The 24597-nt window shown below is 38.1% G+C and overlaps 2 protein-coding genes across 2 annotated transcripts in view; one reads left to right on the forward strand and one right to left on the reverse strand.

The window, feature by feature from the left end:
* Window positions 1-24597, forward strand: part of CMSS1 (cms1 ribosomal small subunit homolog (yeast)) — a 358453-nt gene that overhangs the window by 32070 nt on the left and 301786 nt on the right. The window lies entirely within an intron of this gene.
* The window catches only part of FILIP1L (filamin A interacting protein 1-like), a 255196-nt gene continuing 240936 nt past the window's right edge, over window positions 10338-24597 (reverse strand). The window contains exon 5 of the mRNA XM_012652855.1: window positions 10338-13488. Coding sequence (XP_012508309.1) covers window positions 10692-13488 — 2797 coding nt within the window. The 3' untranslated portion in view covers window positions 10338-10691. The remainder of the gene's footprint in view (window positions 13489-24597) is intronic.

The following is a 24597-nucleotide window of genomic DNA, read 5'->3' on the forward strand; positions in this document are numbered from 1 at the left end:
CACATGAGGGATGAGTAGGATTTCAATATGAGGAACAAAGGGAGAAGAGCATTCCAGCCCTAGAAACAGCATGAGCAAAGGTAAGAAGGCCCAGCAATATGCAGGAGGATAGTTATACTGTGTTCTGGTGAGGGTGCAGGGTATGTCCAGCGTTTCAAAGGGAGATGAGGTAGGAGATGAAGGCCACGGATCTAGGTAGTGTTAAGCTCTTTTTTGGGGATGCCAGAGAATAGCCATGATCACAATGGTTTTTAAAATGAAGTTTGGGTTAGAGAGGTGAGTTAGTTAAATGTAGTAGATTAACTATCTTATATTACCATCTGTACTAAGATCTGGACTTGGGGAGTAGTAGCACAAATAGGGAGGACAGAAAAAGAAATAACAGGGCAGAGTGGCTGATTGAATCTGGAGGATGTGCAGAGAAGTGAGAATGGCTCCCATATGTTGAGTCTGGGTGAGGGGAAGGTGATAGAACATGACCAGAAGTGGGACAAAGAACAGTTCAAGAGAGAGAGTGTATTGGTTTGTGGGCACATGCTGAGTTTGAAGTGTAGTTGGGCCTTCCATGTGGAACTGTTTGCTAGGATTGAAATTGTGGAGATGTTGCTTTGAGGATCATCATAGAGAAACTGTTCATACCATTTAAGTGGCTGAGGCAGCCCAGGAAGAAAATGTAATATTCAACCTCACCTGCCACTCATTTTCTCTTCCACCATAAGTACTTCTACATCCCTTTTCCATAGCCTGAGAGGTGAATTTTGTTGGGCCCTACCATGTACCCACATCTCTGCACAGGGCCACCTGATCTTACTAATAGAGTGTAGCTAGTTCTGAGAACAGTCCCCTAAGGAGGCATTTCTTCCCATTACTTAAACAATACATAGTGACTGAACCATTGTCCAGGCACTGATTGACCTGCTAGGGGAAAGGAAATCCTGCCCCTCTCCTCCGGTGACCTGGCTAGCCCCTCAGCCATTGTGTCTGAACCAAGCAGACAGATTACATAAACTTGCACCCTTGGGGGGATTTGCCACTTCTTGGCACAGGGGCATCCAGTAAGGACAGGATGGCCTCCCCCAGAGCATATTTCCTTCCTCATTGGCAGTCTGAGAAAAACCTGGAATAGGGCCATAGTTGATAGGTTTGCCTAAAAAAATAATAAAATTTGTCCATTGTTCTCCCTAATCCTCTCATTGCCCTTCTTAGAAGCTAAACTCAGCGGCCTCAAAAGCATTTATATTTTTCAAAGTTTCTGTAATAAATATGTATTATCTATAATCAGAAAAAAGTTTTATATAAAATAAATGGGCTGCTTATGTATGTTACTATGAGAGATGTCCTTCTCAGCATGATCCCTACCAGGTGCCCTATAGGAATTATCTGTCTGTTACAGACTCTTTGAGCATCTGTTACAGTTTTTAGTTAATTCCTCTTTCTGTAAAACTGTAGTTTTCTGAGGCTTCGGAAGTGACTAATATCAATGAATTCAGGGAAGAACACCATTGAAAAGGAAAGAACAGAAAAAGAATAGCTTTTTTTTTTAAAGAGAAGAAAAAAAATTAAAACCCAGTTAAACCCACTAATAGTGAAGGATAGTAATGCATTCCTGAGGAATTACTTTGAGTTGTTTGAAGAGTGGCTGTATTAAAGCAGGTTTTTATATGCCTTTAATTATTACAAGGAGGAACATGGGGGAACTTTCCTTTGAATTCACAGTTTTTACTTAGGGTGCTTCCCTGGTTTGCAGTTATAATCTTTCTTGGGAGCAGAATTTAAAGACTGATAGGGTTGAACCCTAACACTTCTCCCTCTGAGCTGGGAAAACACATGGTGCTTACTTTAAAAAATTATTGTGGGAGCATCAGTCTTTCCTTACCAGGTTATGATATTGTTTGAGAAATAGAAGTCCAAAATTAGGATATACCATCCAGAAAAATTTACTAGGCTTCTGCATAGTCAAAAGTCACATCATATATGACCTGAGTTGCTGGTGCTTGTCTTTATAGTAGCTAGACCTTGATCCCTTGATTGCCTTTTCTGAAGGTCTTGGGTCATTATCGGGACTATCAAGGCAGCCACCTACTTACAAGCTTTGATGTGCGTGGTTGTCATGCTCCTTGCATAGATCACTTTCACTCACTTCTGTTACTTTTCTCTCCAGTCATCTCTGAGGCCCATCAGGTACCTCCTTCTCTGCACATACTGATAGCCTGTCTAAGCTCATTATTTGTGCTTGGCGTTTGTGCCCTTCACTTACAGAATCCTGCCTTAGAATAGAGTGGAACACTGGCTGCAACTTCAGTGTTCTCTGAGAACAGTCTCCTGATGATGACAATAAAGCTTCTCCGTGGTCTTGCTTTCTCCCCTTTCCTATCCTCAGCACAATCGCCAGGTCAGTCTTCTGTCTGCCCATTTGTGTGGGGCTTGGCCTCTCACATTTATTATCTCTTGTTACTGTGACAGTGACTTCAGGGAGGCAGAGAGAGTTGGAAGGAGAGGCAAATCACTATTGGCTATGGTGATCATGGAAGGTTTCAGAAGAGGTGAGCCTTTTTCAGTGTGTCCTATTTCATTTGATGAGAGATGAGAATTCTATCCAGACAGAGCCGTGGGGAGGAGAAAGGGGAAAGCCCTGAGTATGTTTCAGGGCATTCCGAGTGTTCTGGCTGAAGTGGCAGATTTGTGAGGTGGAACACAAGGAGGTAACATTAGGCAAGCTGTCTATCACCATAGGTAGTGGAAAGGATCAAATGCAATTTATAATGCTTCCCCTTGCACTGAGGTAGCTTCTCAGTATGTTGCCATGGAAAAAGAACGGGGCAACAGAGTCGGACCTTTGTTCACATCTCAGTTTTGTCACATATTAACAGAATGACCTGGAGCAACTTTCCTTTTCTCAGAGTTTTAATTTATTTATCTCTGAAATTGTGATAATACCCACTTTATAAGGGTGTTGTAAAATGAAATAATATTGTATAAAGGACTGGTTTTTTCCCCCTCTGTTATGTTACCTCACTACCCAGAAGCCTTCTGTGAGGAAGGGCACAGGCTCCCTAGCACTGTATTCGTGGTTCTTCACATGGTTCTGACTAGACTGTGCCCTTCAAGCCTTACCCTGCTCCAACCATCTCAACTCCAGCCACATTGCACTGCTCATTGTTCCTTGAAAAACGTTAGTTGTCAGCCCTCATGCCTGCCCCCACACCTCTGCCTGTGGGCACCTTTTGGGAACACCTTTTTGTCTTCTTTCTATCCCAGTCTTCCTTATCCTCCAGGCCCTGCTCAATTCTCATCTGTTTCTGAAACCTAACCACAAAGCCCCACTCCAGAGTAGCCTGCTCCTCCTCCAAACTCCTGTGGTACTTACTGTCTATATACAATTCCTTCTCTGTGTTATGCTCTTTGTTACCTTTTAAGGTAGACCTTAACTCCTGCCTTAGATTCCACACCTTAACACCTGCATAGCTGCCTAGCACAACAATAAGCAATTTCAGGTGCTTCATAAATATTCGATAGTTCATTTTTGTAGGTGATTCATTGAAGAATGAAGAAAGCCTGTGCCTAATAGAGCCTAATCATGACTGTGTTGGCTATAAGCTAATGCAAAGGAAATTGAAACTTCTCAGAGAGGACTCTTTAGAAAACTTTAAAGTCTAAACGGAAAGTTGTCCCTTAAGTTCTTGGGATTCCTGCTGAAACCCATTTAAGACAAAGTAGTTTGGTGGTCCAGGCTCTTTATTTCTCCCAAATGCACAGGAGAAATGGAAAGCTCTAGTTTATCTGAAAACTCTAGTTTATAATATGGTATCTTAGACACAGGTACAAGGTACTAATACAAATAGAAATGTTCAAATATGTGTATGCTCTGGGCCAATCTGTCCAGTGAGTGGAAACAATCCTTGTGTGACAGTTCTTCTGAGCAGATTTTATAAGTTGCTTTGGGGCTTAGTCAGATTCAAGATTCTCCTCTCTTCACATCAGACATAAGAGTTTTCAAATGAGTTGTCAAATTTTTCCTGTAGCAAGTTATGTAAAAGTGGAATTGGCTTATAGAGTCAATTGATCTCTCTCTCTAATGCAGTGGTTTTCAATTGGAAGAGGAGTGAGTTTGCCCCCAGGGAACATAAGCTATGTCTGGAAACATTTTTGTCATAGTTAGAGGGATGCTCCTAAACATCCTACAGTGCATAGAACACCTCCACCCTCTCCTTTCTCCCAATAAAGTATTATTGGGTCCAAACTGTCAATAGTCCTGTAGTTGAGAAATTGTTCTAATTAGGTTTGCGGGGGGAACTGGTATGAGAGTTCAAAGAAATTAATTCATGGAATCTTAGAGAAGGAAATAAATGTTTAGAGACCATCTAGCAGATATGACACCTACAAGTGAGAAAATGAGGAAGAAGTTTAATTTCTAAAGGGGAAGAAAGTCATGTAGGTTGTTGGTTTATTTATGCCCCAACCTTATTTCCCCAAAATAATTTTAAATTATTAAAGTAGGATGGAAAGACAGAATTCAGAAATCACTGGAAGTTAGAAACAGACTTGATCTTAGAGATCACCAAGTCCAATTCTCTTATTTCACAAAAGTTAAATGATTTGTCCAGGTCCTCACTGTTTGCCTGCCCTTAATCACTCCACCTACCTGAGTCTTTCTCTGTGAAGCCGTGTTAATCTACTGTAATCCTCCTTAATCTCCAGTTTATTGGTAGAAATGTACAGTTTCCCACTTGATTAAATGTTGCCTGATACTCTTGTTTCTTGTTTCATTTCCGTGCCCAGGTTAATAAGCTTTTCAAGGGCAGTGAATCTTGGACCTCTGCATACCTGCCCCAGTGTTGGGTAGGAGGTAGGTAGTTCAGTATGTCATGATCAGTGGATTGAACAATTGTGTTCATGTGATGCTTTGAAGAAAACATTGCATGCTGGGATGCTGTGCATGTCACTGAGACACACGAGTTTCATTGCATAAGGATTGTTCACTCACTGAACAGATTGGCCCAGAGCATATGCATATTTGAACATTTATATTTGTATTAGTACATTGTACCTTTGTCTCTTTCAAAGATACCACAGTATAAATTAGAGTTGTTTTTTATTTTTCTCTTTTTTTTTGACCCTTGCCACGTCTGTATGAGATACCACAGTACAAACTGGAGTTTTCAGATAAACTATTTCAGATATGGTTCAGATAAACCATTTCCCATGTGCCTTTGGGAAAAATAAAGGGTCTAGACAATCAACTACCTTTGCCTTGATGGGAGAAAAAAATGGTTTCAGTAGGAATTGTAAGAATTTATGAGATAACTCCCTCTATTGTTTAGATCTTTCTAAAGAGTCCTCTCTGAAGAGTTTCAATTTCCTCTTTAGTATCTTATAACCATTACAGGCACGAATGTCCATTAGTAAACCCACTTCCACCGATCCAGAGGGCTCAGGAAGGGCTGAGGATGAGGCAGGCTTTGTAGGTTTGTAGGGCCTATATTTTTGTACATTGTTAGTTATCCAAACATGACTAGCCTTTAAAAAGTAAAACAAAACAGATGCTGAAAAAAAGAAAGAAAGAAAAAGACTATTTTAGGTATAATAACTTTAAAAATATCATAACAGGACCATTTAGCTATGGGGGGGGGAACCTCACTAAAATAAGAAAACTAGTTTCAGGCTTTCAAAAAATTACCTCAAATCAGATAAATTTTATTTCTCTTGGCCAATAATTTTGATAATGAAATTTTGAAATGAGTCCACAAGTAAAGAAGATTATCCCTGGGATGTCTGACTGCAATGCCAGTAGTTAGCCCAGAGTATATTTTTGCAGCAACATTCTAAATGTAAAACCTGGTGTCCTGATGGAATGGTGACAGATTTGTAAGTGCTGCCACGTGAGTGGTGTTAATTCATTATCAAATTATAAAGTACTTAGAGGTGTTGTTCATTTAACTAGCTGGACTCCCTAAGGATTCCTTACTCTACAGTGCTGCATTTGGGAGATGCCTGCTCTGATGTATTTGCACAAAAGCTTTACCCTTCTTGAAGTAGCTTGAAAAGTGGAAAGGATCCATCACTCGGAAAGAAAAGGGCTTGGAGTTTAATCTAAATGAAAATGAATTTAAAGGGGGTTTAAGGTTTGGGAACTTCAGCAAACTACTTGTCTTCCTTGCTCTTTCTTGAATTTGCTTCACTGCACCCTAAGGTGAATGGAGTGCTTTGTTTTGGTTCATCTAACTGCCCTCTTTAATGTGTATTCTGGACCATTCCCAAGAAATGCTACAGAGTTAAGTTGAGGGCCTGAGATCTGAGGGAGAAACAGACCTTGTAGGTGTCAGACAGCCTGCTAAAGCTCAGCCAAAGATTCAGGCATCTATGATTTGCTTCAGTTATAAAACTGGGAATCTTCCCACCCAATAAAATGGTAGTTTTTATTGAGCTTTCCTTTTAAATAAAAAGAAAAACCTAGGCAATAAGCCTTCTGTTTGTCATGCCAACCACTAGAGGGCAGAATAGTCACATTTCCTGGGACAAGTGTAATTCATTCTAAGAGTGGTGCTAGACTCAGAACACATTTGCCAATGCTTATCAATACAGATGCTCTTCAATTTATGGTAGGATTAAATCCAAATAAACCCATTGTAAATCGAAAATATATTTAATACACCTAATCTACTGAAAGTCATAGCTTTGCCTATCCTTCCTTAAATGTGCTCAGAACACTTAGTCTACAGTTGGGTAAAATCATCTGCCAACACAGTCCACTGTAAAGTATCAATTCTTTACCTTCCTGATTCCATGGCTGACTGGGAGCTGCGGCTTGCTGCCTCTGCCCAACATCATGAGAGAGTATTGTACAGTGTATTGCTAGCCTGAGAAAAGATCAAAATTGAAAGTATAGTTTCTACTGAATGGGTATCACTTTTGCACCATCTTAAAGTCGAAAAATCTAAGTCGGACCATATTAAATGGGGACGCTTATATGGGAATTTCTAAAACAGTGGAATTCCAACATTTTAGGGTGCATACTAATCAGCAGAGGACCTTGCAAAAATGCAGCTTCCTGGGCCCTTCCCCCCAGAGATTCTGATTTGATAGCTCTGGGTGGAACTTAATGCTAACATGAGATTCTCATACAGGTGTCTTGGATTTTACTTTGAGAAATGTTGATCTATAAGAGTGTTTAGGGCATGCATTTCTGTCTGATTATCTTTTCTCTTGGGATTGCAAAGCAAAATGATTATTTGGGAGGAAAAAAACAAACAAAAGAAACCAAGGTATAGGGAAACTAGAGTGTTGGTTAAAGATTTTTCCTTGCCTTTGTCTAACATGTTTCAAAGGAGACTCACTTTGTTAATATTCAGAATCAAAGAAACTACCAAGGCATGTTTTTATTTAGAGTTATACTTCAATCAGTAAAGATCATAGACTCCTTAGGCTATAAATTTTTAATAAAATATCCCTCCTATGAACATCTCACAGTCCCTCTAATTTTATCATTTGGATATTAGGAAGACATTACACCTAATGTCTTGGCATTGTTAAGATATAATTTTGGAGACCTTCTGAGTATATTTTATGTAATCCTGTCATGAACTTGAACAAATATAGACATCCTCTTTTATATGCAAATATTCACCTGTAGCAATGTACAATTTCCTTCTACTAAGGAAATTGCTAGTGCCCCTAGAGAGCAGTGGCATCCTCTTAGGGCAAGTTTTGCCATTGCTTTAGGTGGAAAAAGGAATGTGGTAAAATCATTCACTTCTGTGATAGGATTCCACAGTTTTCAAAGAGTTAGAGAAATAGTGGAACCATGAGTCAAATGAAACTTGGTTCTGAAACTGGGACCAATCAGTGAAAGGAAAATATGCGTTTTTTTAGTGATACATAAAAACGGTCTATCTTCTATGAGTTTATCATGGACCAAAGCATGCAATCCTCCATGCTCACATATTTCATATGAAGATTTTCCAGGGTCTCTTCCTCTCTCCTTGGTTTTTAGGGGTGTTCTGTGATTACATGTCAATGAAAAAGGAACTGTAATCTTCTAATCTCTATCTCCCTTCTCCCCCCTCTTTTGCACACACAGAAAGGATATAAGAAACTATTAAAGGCCAAAAATCCAGAATGTGTCATTTTATGTATAATTTTATAGAAAAAAAGATGTTTTGCAGAAATTACACTGTCTTTATGATGAACTCTAATTAGTGGCACTTTTAATAATCTATACATGAATTATTAATCTGACAGTCTCCTAAAGTTTATTTTGATGCTGACATGAATTATTATGCTAAAGGAATCCTCCAAGTAAAGGAACCTCTAAAAGAGAGGTAATCCTTGAAGGTCTGTTAAATTTCCAGTTATGTTAGATTAAGTACTCAGGAAGCCTATTTATAGTTAAAATCTGGAGCAGATGATGAAATGAGAATTTGTACATTATAATCATGGAGCACAGGTCTTGTGGTGTTAACTTTACTGTAGAGAATGGCTGTGGCTATATAAGATAAGAAATTGAATCTTTACAAAATGGGTGGGCTGATGAATAGCCCAAAGCTCCCAAACTCTATTTGTTACTAATGGGCCAAGAATGGATTTCCCTCCTCCCTCCAGCACTTGGGGCAGCTTGGAGGATACTGGGGTGATGGGAATCCCTTGGCTAGTTATTTCTGCCTCTTTATCTGTTTCACCCAGTGCCACACAAAGATGTTTTCTGTTTGTGCCATTATGTGACAAAGTGGGGAAGACTTTGTCTTTGAATTCCAATTTCTGTTGTTCATAATTTTATGATCAGTTGATCAGTGCCTTCCAAAGCGTTACACGGACCCACTATCCATTAACTAGAAAAAGATCTCATGCAGCAGCAGCACGAGCAGCATTATCATTGTCTACTTTGAAAGAGCTAAAATGAGGTATGTTGTTCCTTCCAGAGTTCTGGGCCAAGGTGACTTAAAAATAAAAATAGTTTTGAAAAACATTTAGACCCTCACGTATTTTGTAATATAGTTGGGTCACAGCCGATTCCCAAGATAAATGTGTTTAAACAGAAGCTTTCTCATTCATCAGTAGCCTCAGCTTTCATCCAAATTTATTTAATGATGATGCAAGCCCACAGTGTTGGTGTTGCAGTTCATCAACATGGAAGTGTTTCTGTCAACAAATCCTCACTTTGCTATCATGAAATTGATTTTGCAGGGAAAAGGAGGATAATTTTGAAAGATTCCTTTTATTCTTAAAGATCTTCACAGTTTGCCTGGATGTCTAAATGAATTGTGTTTAAAATCAGTAACTTAGATTTAAAAGCAGTACAATTGACAACACTAAATTAACAGTTATGGGGTTAGAAAAAAGAAAATGGCGATAAGCTAGTTTGTCCTTTGGAATGTGACGTGGGGACCAGACATACAATGTAAAATGTTCCTCTGAAAACTTATTCTCTGCTCAGAAGTATGGATTATACTTAGGGAGTCCTGTGAGCCAGGCACCAAAATTTCTAGGATGCTTTGGCTGAGTTTTTTTCACCTGCCTCGTAAATTGCATAATAATAATCACCGAAGAAATTCACAGTATATTACTTCCTTCAACTAACATACTCTGTGATTTTTTTAAAGATATGCCTTTTCTGTAACTTGTGTTCATAACTGTCTTTGGCTTTTATTTGCTTGCTGAGAGGTAAAAAGAACAATTGAATTGAAAGCTTCTCAATGCAGTCCACTCTTAAGCAGGGTAGGTAGCACCTACATTAAGTGATCCAAACTGTTTTAGAAAAACGAATAAGAATGCTATTTTTGCTTTGAAGCACTGTGTTCAAGAGCTTGTGTCATAGTGGCTGATTCCAGACTTGGTTGTAGACATACATGTTTTGTGGGGATTTTGGTTTATGGTAGAAATATAGTCAACTCTAGATTGTCATCATAACTTGTATTTCCAAATGTGCTTTCTCTGGCTTCCTATCACATTTCAAAGTGTTTTACTTTTACCATCAGCTTATATGTGCTCACAAAAAGCTAATTTTTTAATATCATTTTATTATTCTCAGTAAACATTTAGTAAGTTCTTGATATATATACTAAGCACTGTGCTAGTCACCAGGGATACTGAGATACATGCAAACATGTAGTTAAGTTTGCTCCTGAAAAATCTTAGAGTTCACTTTGAAATCAAAGAGATGTAAAATTTTTATTTATTTGAACCACTTTGTCCTCTAATATGTGATCAGAAGTCGACTGTAAATGGGGAGTAGGTCCTGTTTGTTTTTAAGGAAGAATTAATAGACATTATAAATAAGAAATAAAATTCTATTGTACATGCAGAAATATAATACAAAATGACCAAAAGAAAATTCAGCAAGCAATGGTAAAAACAACAAATTATTTACTGCTTAATAATGTTAAAGTATTTCACCAAGACAAGTTGCAGTCAAATTAAAGTGAGTTATGGAAAATGAAATACATAAAGATGTATTTTTACAGGTGCAGACTAAATATTTTCCATACTGGTATGTAAATGAAAAGATATACAGTAAGTGCACACTTGATATGACTATGCAGGCAACAGTTAGTTTGAGATCACTCTTGTATAAGTCATGCACAAACCTTCCCAAAGTACAAGTTCAGTCAGTCTTTTTGGGGATATGGAGGGATGATTAAAAAAGGATCGCGTTCCTTGCAAGAATATCAGTATGGACTGGATGAGGGTGAGCGTGGTCAGTTATATATATTACTTACTGTAATTTGTGATTGTCGAGGAAGGGGTGTGGCTGTTGGTGTGATAGTAATACTGCTGGTGACTTTATTGGTTGTTTTGTTTAGTGCCCCATTAGTTAAGCCTTGAGTTCGGTTATCCTGCTGTGGTGTTGAGGGGCTGGCAGGTCTCATGGGGCTGGCCACAGCTTGCATGTAAGGACTTCCTAAGTGAATGTGGATTTTATTATCCTCAGTAGTTATCACACTTGAACTATTACTGTTTGAACGTTGAAACTGCCATGATGACTGCCGGTCTGGGGAGACTCTGAAAATCGCATGCTTGGCACTAATTTCAATCGGCTCTGGAGAGCGTCCCTGCTCAGGAGAGCTGGCTGAACCAGTCACAGCCAAAACCTGGATAGGTGACACTGTCCTTTCTGGAGTTAAAGAACCACAAGACTCTGGGGTCTGTGCTCTGGCAAAGGTTGCCATAGTAATCGGGGACATGCCTTGCTCTAAATTCATGAGGCCTTCCGTAGAGGTTTTGGATTTCACTGGTGTTATGGAGGCATTTTGGAGGATAGTTATCCTTTGCTTTGGGGTGCCACAGTTCGGTATCACTGCAGTGCTCGTGTAAGAGTGAGGGCTCTCTGTGGTCGGACTTGTGATTTCAAGAGTAGCTGTGTTTTGGACATGGTCTGGAGTAACCTTTATATGAAGTGGCTGCCCAGGCGTGTGGCTTAGGACTAGATCTCCAGGTTGCACAAAGTTGCCGTTGGGTTTAGTTTGTATTTTTCCATTCTGAGGATGGCCCTCTTTGGATTTCATCCAAGGAATCCATAGCTTCCTGTTAACAGGACAGGGAGTAGACGGGTTGCATTTGAAGGACAGCACAGATTCCTCGTCATTAGGGTCCTCGTCCTGGTCCTCACTCTCCTCATATAACTGACCGTTGATGACTGCTCGTTCCAAAGGAATGAGGCTCTTGTAATCAGGTGGTTCATTGTCTGCTGCTTCTGTCTGAACTTCTTTAGAAAATACTTGAGGGTCAGAGATTCTTCTTCCATTGAGATTAGGCCGGAGGCTCTTACTAAAATGGCGGTACCTCTCTAACTCTTTAGTGAGGTTTTCAATCTCTCTTCCTAAATCCCTGTTCCTGTTTTCCTGTTGATTTAGTTTCTTTTGCAGAACTGAGTGATCTCCCCGGAGGTGACATATTAGGTCTTCAGTTGCCATGTATTCATGAATTTTCTCTTTTAATGCATCCACTTCTCTTGAAAGGTATCCTGACTTAGCTTCTTCTTCTTGAAGCCTTTTGAAAAGCCATTGTTCATGGCTGGACTCTGTCTTTTCTGCTAACTTGTATTTAGCAAGTTCCATTTTAACTTGTTCTAGCTCTTCAGATAAAAATTGAGCTTTGTCTCGTTCATTAGCATACCTTCGTTCTAGAGTCTCATACTCATCTTCTGTTTTCATGAGGTCATCCTCGATGGCTTTCATATCCTTTAGCTTCAGTTTCAGTCTTTCCACTTCTTGAGAGAGCTCTTTAATCTTATTGTTTTCTTGGTGTAATGCTGTTGTGGATTTACCAGAGTCTTGATTTAATTTGTTTTTTAAGAAATCTTTCTCAATTGCTTCCAATGATTGAAGCCTATTTTTCAACATACTAACTTTTGACAGGAGATCATTTCCTTTCTCTTCCTCTGCTTTCAGTTTGTTTTTTAGATCATCTCTCTCCTTGGTTACAGTGTACATCTTTTCTTCCACATCAGTTTTGGATTTGAGTGCCCTTTTAGTTTCCTCAATTAACTTCTCAGTAACGGTTGTTACTTTATTTTGCTCCACTTGAAGCTGAGAAGAAGCAGCTTGTAACTTGTCTTCAGTTTGCTTTAATTTTTCACTCACTGTTTTCCGCTCATCTACAAGCATCACAGTTAATGTTTTCAGTTTAGTTAAATCCTCTTTTAGGGTGAATTCTGTCTTTTCCAGCCGACTTTCAATAGCTTCAAGCTCTTTGATCCTTACTTTTAAACTCTCCAGTTCTTGAGACAACTGCTTTGTGGTCATCTTTTCTTTTTCTAAATTGCATTTCAGAGAGTAGCATTCTTGTTTGCTTTTGTTGAAAGCATCTTCTAATTTTTCCAGAGCCATAATTCTTTTACTGAGTTTTTCAACCTCTAGTTTAAAGTCTTTACTTTGTGATGTTTCCTTTTCAAGCCTCTTATTGAGATCTCTGCACTGCTCCTCCATTTTTATAAGCTCTTCATCTTTCCCCTCCATATCTAGCACACGTTTCCTAAGCTCTTCTACTTCCGCCATGATACCAGCATTTCCATATTCTCCCTTGTTGATTTTTTCCTTTATATCTTGCAGCTCCTCTTCTGCTTTTCGTAAAGTCCTGTTTGTCTCTTCCAACTCATCAATTTGCCGGCTGAGTGCTGCCAGCTTTTGTCGAAGCTGGCGATTTTGACTGTCCTCATTGGTGAGCTTTGCCATAATTGCGTCTTGGTCCTGGTGAAACTTTGTGGTCTGCGTTTGCAGTTCCTTCTCTAGTCTGTTTGCCTTCTGCTCTTCTTCCTGAACTCTGGCTTTAGCAAGGGCTAGTTTGGCATGTGTTTCCTTTGCATTTGTGGTCAGGTCTTGGATTTTCTGTCTTTGAAGGGTGAGCTGTGCCGTCAGTCTTTGTTGTTCATCCACCACCATCAAAGCAAAAGACTTCAACTTGGTCAGCTCCTCTTTCAGGGTGGTGACCCTCTTCTCTTTTTCTTGATCTTTCTTCTCCTGTGATTTGGTTTCTTGATCAATCAGCTTCTTTAATCTGAAAAATACAAGAGTGCATTCTAGTTTGTGACTGGTGCTTTAGTAACTCATCAGATTAAACATTTATGTAATTTAGAAAGATTGTATCAGTTCATACAAAATATGCAAAGGAGTTCCTGAATTTGATGAGGGAGGAGAATCTTGATAAACAGATAACTTGCTTTCTTATTTGACTACCATTGATTAGTAAAAGTTGCAGGAGCCTTAGAAAAGTAAGGGCAAGAATTTTTGGTTTAAATTGCTTGTGCAACATATAATTAGTATGTAGTCTAGCCTGAAGGCCATGAAAATAGCTTGAGATGCAGTTAGACCTGGCTTCAAGACTGACTGGACCTACTTTTACCAGCTAATTAACCCGTGCAGTTATTTAACATCTGTGAGCTTAAGTTTCCTCATATGAAAAATGGGACAATAATTATATTTACCTCACGGGCTTCTTGTAAAAACTAAATGAGATAATTCATCTAAGATTCTCATAGTCATAGCACATGGTAAGCAATTGATGTTAGTTGTTGCTGTTCTTTTGTTATTAATATGATTATTATATTTATCAAATGGTTTGCTTGAACCAAAATGTGGTATATTAATATTTGATGCTCAACTCCCTGATTCTTAATTAAGATAAAATTTTATTCACATTGCTTAGAAATTATACACTTGACTGATGCACCTCTCTGCAAATTAAAACTTGGTTTGTACTAGCATGACATTATTCTAGAAACCACTCACATATATCTTATACTCAGTGGATGGCAGTTAAATGAGAGGAATTGAGAAGCATCTGAATGGGTCTGGAGTTTTCATAGCATATGGGAAGAACATGGGATTTTGTAGGGAAGCGCATATTGATGAGAGTCTGATACTACACACAATGGAGGAGAAATTCTATTATTAGGAACATAATAATTCCCACTTAAATGGTGAGATTATAACATGCCATTTTTTTCTTTTATGTTTTAAATTTGTCGGCGTAACAGAAGGGCATTTGACGTGCAGTATAAACTATCTCTTCTACCTCAGTAGTGAGGTCGCAGTTTTAAATTTGTGGAACTCTTAATTATACTGGGAATGAGCTGATTGTAGAGGATGTAATTATAGCCTTGCTGTATTGTTATACAGAAGCTAAAATAGAATGGAATCCCTGAAGAATTGAACTAAAGGACTTGTCATGAATGAAAAGTTATAAATATTTGCTTTCATAATACTTTAATAAATCTTTTCTGTTAGGAATGAATTAATTATCCAATGCATGCCCTTAATCTTTGTCACAGAACTTTCTTTTTGAAAGTTTTTTAAGGATTCGAGAGGACATTTTAAAAGGAAACTAATTTGGGGCAGTGGTCTTGGAAATAGAGTCCTTCTTTTTGAGATCCTAATCTGCTCTTTTCTGTAATTACACTACAGAGGAGGAACATGTTTAATATAATTGTATAATGTAAGAATTCCCAAACTTTTCTGTGGGAATCTTTTAGTTTTTTTCTGTTTTGAGAACATAACAGGAGGCTGACTCAAGAGCTGTGGCCTGTGAAATTCAGAGGAGGCTGGGCAGGATGCTGGGGTGGGGTTGATGATCTCATCCATGGCCTTGGCTAGAGGCTTGCTCCTGGCTTCTGCCTGTGCCGCACTCCCTATTTAAGACACCTGGAAGCCTGAGTAGGTAAACATGGCAGCTTCTTCCTCAGTGGTCATGGGACTTCTAAACCAAGTGGCAGAGTCCACGGCTAAACTTCTTTGGTGGTGAAATAGTTAACAAAAACTTTGGCAAAGTGCTTCTTCATCCTGCCTTAGCATTAGAATTCAATTTAATGGTTTTGACAATGCGTTGAGCATAATTGCAGTGAAATATTTTCCCTTCTCTACACCACAGTTCTCACAGTTTTATTAAAGAACAGTTTCACAAAAACGTGTAAGGATTTCTTCTCCACTTATTAAATAATAACATGTGCTATTTCATTTTTATGAGAAGGAGTTGTGTTTTCTTAAGATATAAGGGAGGGAAGATTATCTTGCAGTATAATGAAAAGAGCATTAAAGTGGAATGGTGATTAGTGAATCTTGGCAGTGTAGTAACTTGCAAAAAGTGTTTTGAAAAAGCTTCAATTGCTTCCATTTTGTTCAATGATTTCAAGCAGCAAACGTGATGCATCTGTTTCAGGGTAATGCAGATGTGATACATTTTTTTCATGGTTATTGTAAATTGGCTGACACCCCCATCTGCTCCCCAAGCTCCATCTTATAAGGCAGACACATAAAACTGACTATTTGAATACATTTGCTCTAAACATCTCCTTACTACTTGTTTCCCAATAACCTGCTATTTCCCTGGGCCACTCCCATGAGGACAGCATAGGACAGTTAGCTGCCTAGTCTGGTAAAGCCTGTCAGGAAGAGAGACAGGAGTTTATATGCAGAAAAACTATACTCCCTACCATCATTTAGAAGCTCAGGACCAGGAACTAGGGAGAACTGAGAGCAGGAGGCCCTGATGGAACCTTTTCAGAACCAGCTGGGTGCATATAATATGTGTGTGAGAGAGGGAGAGATTGGTTATGCTACTGAATTTGGAGGACTTAGCCCTCTGAATGATAGTAATGAATGGGTTTACCCTAAATCACTATTTCTTACTTTATATCCAGGAACATTTGAAGGTTGAAGTGTGAAGTTTGAGCCTGCTCGATGATCTTGAAGAAAGTGTAGAGTAAGGAGGGTACAGAGTTGAGGCTCCTAAGCCTGCTTCTTTCTTTGAGTAGGATTGGGTTTTAGACAAAATAATAACTTAATTTTCTGTATCCATTATTTTTCTTTGCACATTAACAGGTTTTAGGCATTGATGCTGATGAACTCTATATGCTAATATAGATTATCATGGACTCTAGGTTTGCTAGCTAAAGCAGATGTTGATAGCTTTTAACCAGGATTCTCATTATTTTGAAAGTAATACAGACCTTGAGATGCATAACTCTCCATATCTGAAATTCATCCCGTGAGTTATATAGTCAAATTATGACTCCTTTTTCCATTAATAATTCCAATTAATGTGCCTTTAGGCACATATATTGTATAATCTATGCTAGGGTTTCTCCAACCACAACACTATTCATATTTTGGGCCAGATAATTTTTTGTTGTAGAGGTCATGTGCACTATAAGATGTTTAGCAGTATCCTCTAGTTGTGACAATTAAAAATGTCTCCAGACATTGCCAGATGTCTTCTGGGGGAAAAAAAATCACCTCCATTTGAGAACCACTGGTCTACATATGTGTATGTATGTGTGTGGGTGTTTATGGGCATGTATATATGTCAGTTTATCATTAGAAATTAGAGTCCATCGTTCTGCCTTACTCAGCTTTAAGCAGGTGCAACAGAAAGTTGCTACCTGAATTATATGTACACCTGGTGTTTGTATCTTCCCCACTGAAGGTCTTTTCTTTATCAGTGCTTCTCACAGTTTAATGTGCATTTAAATCACCTGGGAATCTCTTTAAATGGCAAATTCCAATTCAGTAGGCCTGGGGTTAAGCCTCACAATTAGCATTATAACAAGCCCCCAGATGATGCCAAGTCTGCTGGCCCTTGGACGATTATGGATAGCAAGGCTTTACTATTTACAAGTCAGATGTTTCCTGGAAATGGAATTCTGGCTGAATATTAACTCAGCCAGTTGTTGTTCATTATTGATGATATCCCAATCTGTGGTATATAGCCTGTATTCTTGACCTAGGTGGCCACCCATTTTTTTTAACAGAGAACATCAGGTAGGAGAGTGTGACTAAATTAACTGAAATATGTCCACATTTCTGGGAAAATATGACTCAAAATGTGTACCATAGATGGTGGGTCAGTAGCTACTCTTTCACATAAAACGAACAATAAATAATTTTAGTTCCAATTTGTGATTTTCCTCACACAGCCCAAAGACTAAAATATAGGAGACTATATAATAGCTACCATTCTTGATTTAGTGCCAATAATGATGTGTTGCCAAGCACTGAGCTAAGTCTGTACATCTGTGGGTTCTAATTCTCATGATAAGTTTACAGGGTTTGGGATTATTTCCATTTTATAGCTGTGAAAATTGAGGCTCAGAAAGGTCAGGAGGGAACAAAGCCTGTGCTATTTCCCCACACCACACTGCAGAGAACACAAATCATTGCATGGGGCTATCCACATACAAGAGTCTTTATCAAGAAGACTCTCTGGAGAAACTATCAACTTAAAGAAAAATTCTCATTTATCATTGAGTTTTTGTTCTTTTTACTTTATATCTCTTACAGCAGTGGTTTTCAAATGTATGTTCTTATATCTCTCTCAAAAGAATTTTTAAAAATTAAGTACCCCTTTACACATTTTAAAACTGGCATCTAGATTTTTTTATTCAAAATTTAAATAGTTGCAAAAGATATATTTTAATATCTGCCATATAATCTAAAAGTCTTCATTAACAAATCAAACAGCCAAACCAGTCATTCTTTCAGGAAAAGTCTGACTTCATTTTTCAACTTAAGTAAATTTAAATACACATCCCTCTGGCGCCTATCTCATTTCTAAAAGAGATAAGGCACAGGGACTCGCCCTAATTGTCCCCAGATGAAGAAACAAGGCACTGCTCCATGCAGTGGCTAGTTCTGAACCTGCTGCTCCGCTCTGCTATCATGGAACTCTCTCAGGAGTAAGGCTTTCTATAGTTGTCCCTTTGGTGATCAGCTTTGAAAAAAGTATATGTATTAATATGAATTACGGATGTAGACATTGATTCCCTTAAAGCTCTCCATGCCTGTACTCCTGGAAAGTCTTTGTGTACCCTCAGGGGTACATGGACCCCAGTTTGAAGACTACTGTCTTAGAGTACTCATATTTGTGTTCAAGTCCTGACACCACAGGATTATAGGAACATTCACTGAATCCTGTCCAGTAAAAACAGGTTGTGGAAGCTGGTTTTATGGACGTAAATGTGAGGTAATTAAATCCAAACTGGCTTAAAGCAATATCTCATTACAGCTTTTCTTTGGAGTTTGTATTATGGCTCAGAATTGTTATAACTTACTGTGGTTTATCACTATTATTATGTGCAATACCAGCTTTTTCAAAAATATCACATCTGTCATCTTGAGTGTTCCTTAGTACTAACCATAATGCTGGTTCTTCATTACAAATTATATATTCAGAAGGTCTTTCAGTTTTTATTTATACACACATGTCAGCACACATTTGTGCCTATATTTTATCTCCTCTCTGTGAGACACTGAGTGTTATAATATGCATCATGTAATACACATAATGAAACAGATTATAAATGCTATAATGCCATTCATACCCATAAGAATTCGTATTGCAGTTCTTACCACTTTTGATTTGGTCTTATGTATGTTACAGTCAACCCAACTAAAATATAAACTTCTTGAGAAGAGTATCTGAGTGTCTCATTCATTTTTTGTCTTCTACAATATCTACCACAAAGCCCTTACAAGTAGAGGGAGCCAAGTGAATGTTTTTTGAATGAATGAAAGAATGAACAATTATACCCTCCTGTGGAAAATACTGTATAGCACTGTCCTAAGTAGTTTTATTCATTTATAAAGAGGATGCTCTAGTGTTTACCATGTGTATGGTTTGGGGCATTTAAGAAAATGAGATGTCAAAACTCATTGAAGTGCATACTTGAAATGGGTACATTTTAGTGTATGTAAATTATATTTCAATAAAGTTGATTTAAAAATGAGGGGTAAAAAAGAAAATGAAGTTTGAGTGGGCTTCTTATCAATGTTCCCCAAGAACATTATTATGTCTATTTCATAGCTTCAGAGCCTCCTGAAAAAATCAAGACTGTTGGAATAGCTCCAGCTCCTTTTCTTCCTTCTTCCAATCCCTGCATTAGAACTGTATGTGCTTGCATATTTGAGGAGAACAGGGATGGGTGGTAAATGTCCATATCCTACCTAGCCTATCACTTTTCTTGGCTATTTCAACTCTGCTAAACAAAGGAGTGAGTCTTTTATTTTTTCCTCAGCATCCAGAGCTTTACTGGACAATATGTTTTTTTATTACATGAGCAACATTACATCAGCAGCAAATGACATTGGAAAGGAAATATTCATCTATAATCTGACCACCCTAACACATTATGTTTCTACTTTTGCAGATTCTTTTCCAGTTTTTTAGACAGCTGGCCCCTATAAATAAACTTAGGTTGATTATCAAGCAATAAAACCAATTCCACAAGCCATTAATGATACTGTATTGTGTCTATTAGCTGCAGAAATCAGTCTGTATGCAGTGAACAACTTCAGAGTCAGCTTCTCTGTCATTTTTAGGAGACAGGTAGTCTACTGTATTCACAATATGGATCTTGAATTTAAAGTTTTTGATATTGTGAATATGGAAAGACTTTTGTTCATTTAATTTACAAACAACAAAGAACTATAGTTAGTACTAGGGTTATACTGAGATGAACAGGAGAGTTTTCAAAGAGTTTGTAGGCTGTTAGGAAAGAATGAGAAGATATTTCTAACACAATTCTGTGAAGGCTCCAGAGCAGCAGTTGTGTCTCAGGACCCCTTTACACTCTTGAAAAACTGAGGACCCTAAAGAGTTTTTGAGTGTGGGTTACATCTACCAATATTAGAAATTCAAACTAAGATTTTTTAATATATTCACTCATTAAAAATAGTAAACCCAAATAAGATAGTTTTATGACAAATAACTTTTTCAAACAAAAATATTTAGTGAGAAGAGTTGCATTGTTTTACATTTCTGCAAACTCTGATGTCTGGCTTACTCAAAGATGGCTGGATCCTCAGATCTGTTTCACATAATACATTAGCTATCTGAGAAATGACATCATCACAAGTCATGCAGCCTCTGGAAAACTTGTACCCTTGTGAGAGAATGAAAAAGATTGTATTATCATGAAGATAGCTTTGGCCTTGAAGACCTCTTAGAAGGGGCCATAGTTTGAGAACCATTGCTCAGGATAGACAGTTGAAACATATGTCTTTCTCTGGAAAAGCCTCGAGCTTGGGCCATTACCCTGGGCTTTTTCAGGCTGATACTGGTCGGCCCTTTGCTTCATCTTGATGAAGTCCCCAAATTCACTGACTTATTCACTGCTTTGATATTTCCATCATTAATAAAGCCAGTTGTTCACTGCCTACCGTACACAGATGGGATACTCTGCCTTCAATTTTTTTTCTCTCCCAGTCCTTAGAAAAATCCTGAATGAGAAAACTGTCTCCATAAAACCCTGTGTTTTACTGAAACCACAATTTGAAATACGGGCATGGAAACCAGAGTTGCCAGGTTTTTAAGATAAGTCCATCCATAGTCTTGTGCAGTTCAGCTGACATTTTAATTCATTTCAGAACTTTATGAGACAAGCACAATGAGCACCTACTATGTGCACGGCACTGTACTTGTTATTTGTCAGTTTACCTTTTTTTCTTCCCAAAAGCTGCACAGATCAATCTGGTCATAACTTATGATTGTCTCCCATCAATAACCAAATGTTGTGATGATAGCAAAGCCTATTTGATCTTTCTTAAGATGTTTAAAATAGTGTAACTCTCATCGTAGTCTTAAGTATCTAACTTCACTTTGATGAAGGCTTAAATTCCTATATAAATCATTCCAGAGCTAGTTTAATACATAATTTTTTCCTCCTGAATTAATATGTTGATTACTAAGCAAAAAGCTACATACCTCACACTGCTGTATTCATTTTTATATCCGTTCTCATGGCTAGACTTTGATAATCTGGTTATGATTATATCCCATTTTATCTTTTTATCTCTTAGCAATTCTTATCTAATATGTAATTTTAATTGTTGCATTGCATTGATAGCAGCTGTGTTCATGGTTAAATAACCATGGAGTTCTAGCAGTTTGCAGAATAATTACATGGAATTTATTGGAAAGCTTCCTTAATTTGAGATAGGTTTTGGTAATTGGGCCTATAATTTATGTTTCCTTGCTCTGCTCCCTTTTTCAATGAGACTTTTCACTGTTTAGTCTAATTTTTAGAAGCATTCATAAAAATAGCTATGGCCAGTCTTTTTTATTCTGTGTATGCTGCTTCCTTTTATTTCTCTCATAAGTCAAAAGGTTTTTTTTTTTAAAAATTACAGCTACAGCATACCATAGACATAATGTAATGGTGGATTCATTTGACTTGGTCAGCAAGATCTAGAAGAACAGTAACACTTTTTTTGGCATCTGCTAGCCAAGTATGAGTGTACATTTGTGTCTGCTTTATGTCCTTGTTACTGAAGATCCTGTCATCTCATTGAGATCATTTAGAGATGCCATAAATGGGTCCAGATCTAGCAAGCTAGGTTTTCTTTCATTGTGAAACAAGAATTAGGGCATAAAGTGATGAAGGAGGCTTTAGCTTGATATCAGAGGAATCTATGGTAAAAATGGAACACTGTGAGTTAGGAGTCTTCGTCACTTGGACAATGTGTGGCTCCCCAGAGGTAAGAAGTGAAATAAATAAGATGCAAATAGTGAAATGACCTATTAATTATAAGGAGCTTGGGAGCTTTTAGCAGAGAACAGGATTCTGAGAAGAGTTTATGAAATTCTCAATTTGAGCAGAGAGACTGGGATTGGGACAAATCTCTCTGTTTTGTGAGCCGAGAGAAGAGCAAAGTAATTGACTGAGACAGAAAGACTGGTGAAATGTGAGGTTTCAGAACCGAAACAAGGCCAGTCGGAGAGCCCACAGGCACAGAGCTTGAGGAGTCAGGCAGCTACAAGGAGGATATTTTCATCTTGAGAACAAAGGAGGTTCCCATGGATTCGGGGCTAGGAAAGACGCCCTCCACACCCTTATTAAAGGGCCAGGTGGAGACATGAAAAGGTGCTCGGGCGAGGCTTGGGAGAGTAAATGGGAACTAACAGGGGAGTGATAGTAAAGACAGCATGTGTAAATCTGTACCAGGATAATTACTTAGAGCCTGAATTATATGTTGTTGACTTCTTCAGTGCTGTGTTGTCAGGGAGCTTTCTAGTAAGAACCTTCAGATAATCGATGTTCGTGTTAATACCACTAATGCGCCTCTCCTATCCCCCATTTTTTCTTATTAAAAAAAACTCAGATGAATTTTTCTTTATGCCGTTTAGTCAGATGATTTTTGCCTTATTTTGAATATATTATAGTTATCAAGAAGGAACTTTTAAAAAAATCAGTTACAATGAATAAAATACTGTGCTAATAGACAGCCTACTCATTTCTGTTGTTTTGTCTCCCCACCCCCAGAATTGGAGGTCTTAATTTTTTTGGAAAAGATTTCTCAGATCAAAGTTTTTTCTTTTCCAGACTTTCCATTTTGATTGTTACTACACAAAGAAAGCCAGCCTGTCCTTCAGCACATTGAGACTTTATTAGGTCCTTGTCCGACTAAAAGTTTCAGGTGGATGTCTCCCTTATCCTTCAAGGCCTACCTGGGCCTGCTACGGCCGTGATGCCTTCCCCTGGCCGCCTTGTCCCTTGAAGGAGAAGTATTCAAAAAGCCACTCAGAATGTGATGCCTTGGCTTATCACATGTGTATGTATGTATTCCTGTGTTCCTGACAGTGCCTCCAGGTACATGGCATGCAGAGCCAACTTTAAATGTGGTGTGGTGATGGTGCTATTGGGCTTGTCGTCAGGTTCCTAACACTTTCACTGTTTATCATCCTCTTCATGTTTTCCTCACCCGTTCTGTAGTTGATTTTTTTTTTTCTTTATTTCACGGTATTATGAGGGTACAAACATTATGGTTACACTTTATGTCTTTGCCTCACCCAAACGAGGGTTGATGTTGTACTCTCTGTGATCTGTGTTCTTCCATATCTTATCTAGATGTTTGCCCCAAGGTAGCCTTCTTTAGGATAGGGCTTGTGTCTTCCCTAGTGCCCCAGCAGGACATGGCAGTAAACAGTGTAGGTGGCTGAGTGGCAGGAGGCAGGTGGGATGACTGACAGCATGTACGCTTGCCAGCACCGAAGCACCAATGGGAACAAGGCAGTGGAATACTGTGGGAGGCAGGGTAGTACACAGTGAGAAATTTAGACTCTGGAGTTTGATTTTTGGAGCTGAATCCTGGCTTTTCAACTTATATCTAATGTGACTTGAGCAAGCAATTTAACCTCTACAAGTCTCATTTTCTTCTTCTGTAGAATGGAGATAATACTAGAACTTCTCTTACAATAGGGTTGTTCTGAAGATTAAGTAAAAAACAATCTGTACAAAAGCCCTTATCATACTGCCCATTATAATACATGTCAGTCAGTTCTCATTAGAAGTAGAATGGTGAGTACTAAGAGAATAGGTTTTATATGTTCTCACCACAAAAAAATGATGTAAGTATATAAGGTAATGGATATGTTAATTAGTTTGATTTAGCCATTTTACAATGTATAGCTATATCAAGACATCATGTTGTAAACCATAAATATATATAATCTTTATCAATTATATCTCAAACTGGGGGGAGCTGGGGTATAACTGACAAAAAGCAGAAGGAGAAAAAACCATAAATATATATAATTTTGATTCATCAATTAAAAACTTAAAATAGAAATGCAAGAAATCAAAACCACTGTAACAGAAATACAGTATGTCTTTGGTGGGCTCATTTAGTAGACTAAGCACAGCCCAGGAAGGAATCAACGAGTTTGAAGAAATGTAATAGAAACTTTCAAATCTGAAATTCACTCAGAAAAAGGAATGAAAAAGATGGAACAGAATGTCCAAGGAGTTGGACAGTTACAAAAGGTGTAATACGTACATAATGATAACATGAGAAGGAAAAAAAGAGAAAAGAACAGAGGGAATATTTGAGGTAATAATGGCTGAGAAGTCCCAAAACTAATGTCACACACCAAATCACAAATCCAAGAAGCTCAGGGAATACTAAGTGGGATAAATGCCAAAAAATCTATATCTAAGCATACCGTATTCCAACTGAAAAAAATTAAAAGACAAAGGGAAAATCTTGAAAAAAGTCAGAGGGAAAAAATAACAACTTCCTTACGGAGGAGCAAGGATAAGAATTATATCTGACTTCTTCTTAGAAACCATGAAAGTAAGAAGACAGTGGAGTGAAAGATTTAAGGTGTTGACAGGAA

This window comes from Propithecus coquereli, unplaced genomic scaffold, assembly GCF_000956105.1.
Source record: "Propithecus coquereli isolate 6110/MARCELLA unplaced genomic scaffold, Pcoq_1.0 Scaffold40, whole genome shotgun sequence".
Classification (NCBI taxonomy): domain Eukaryota; kingdom Metazoa; phylum Chordata; class Mammalia; order Primates; family Indriidae; genus Propithecus; species Propithecus coquereli.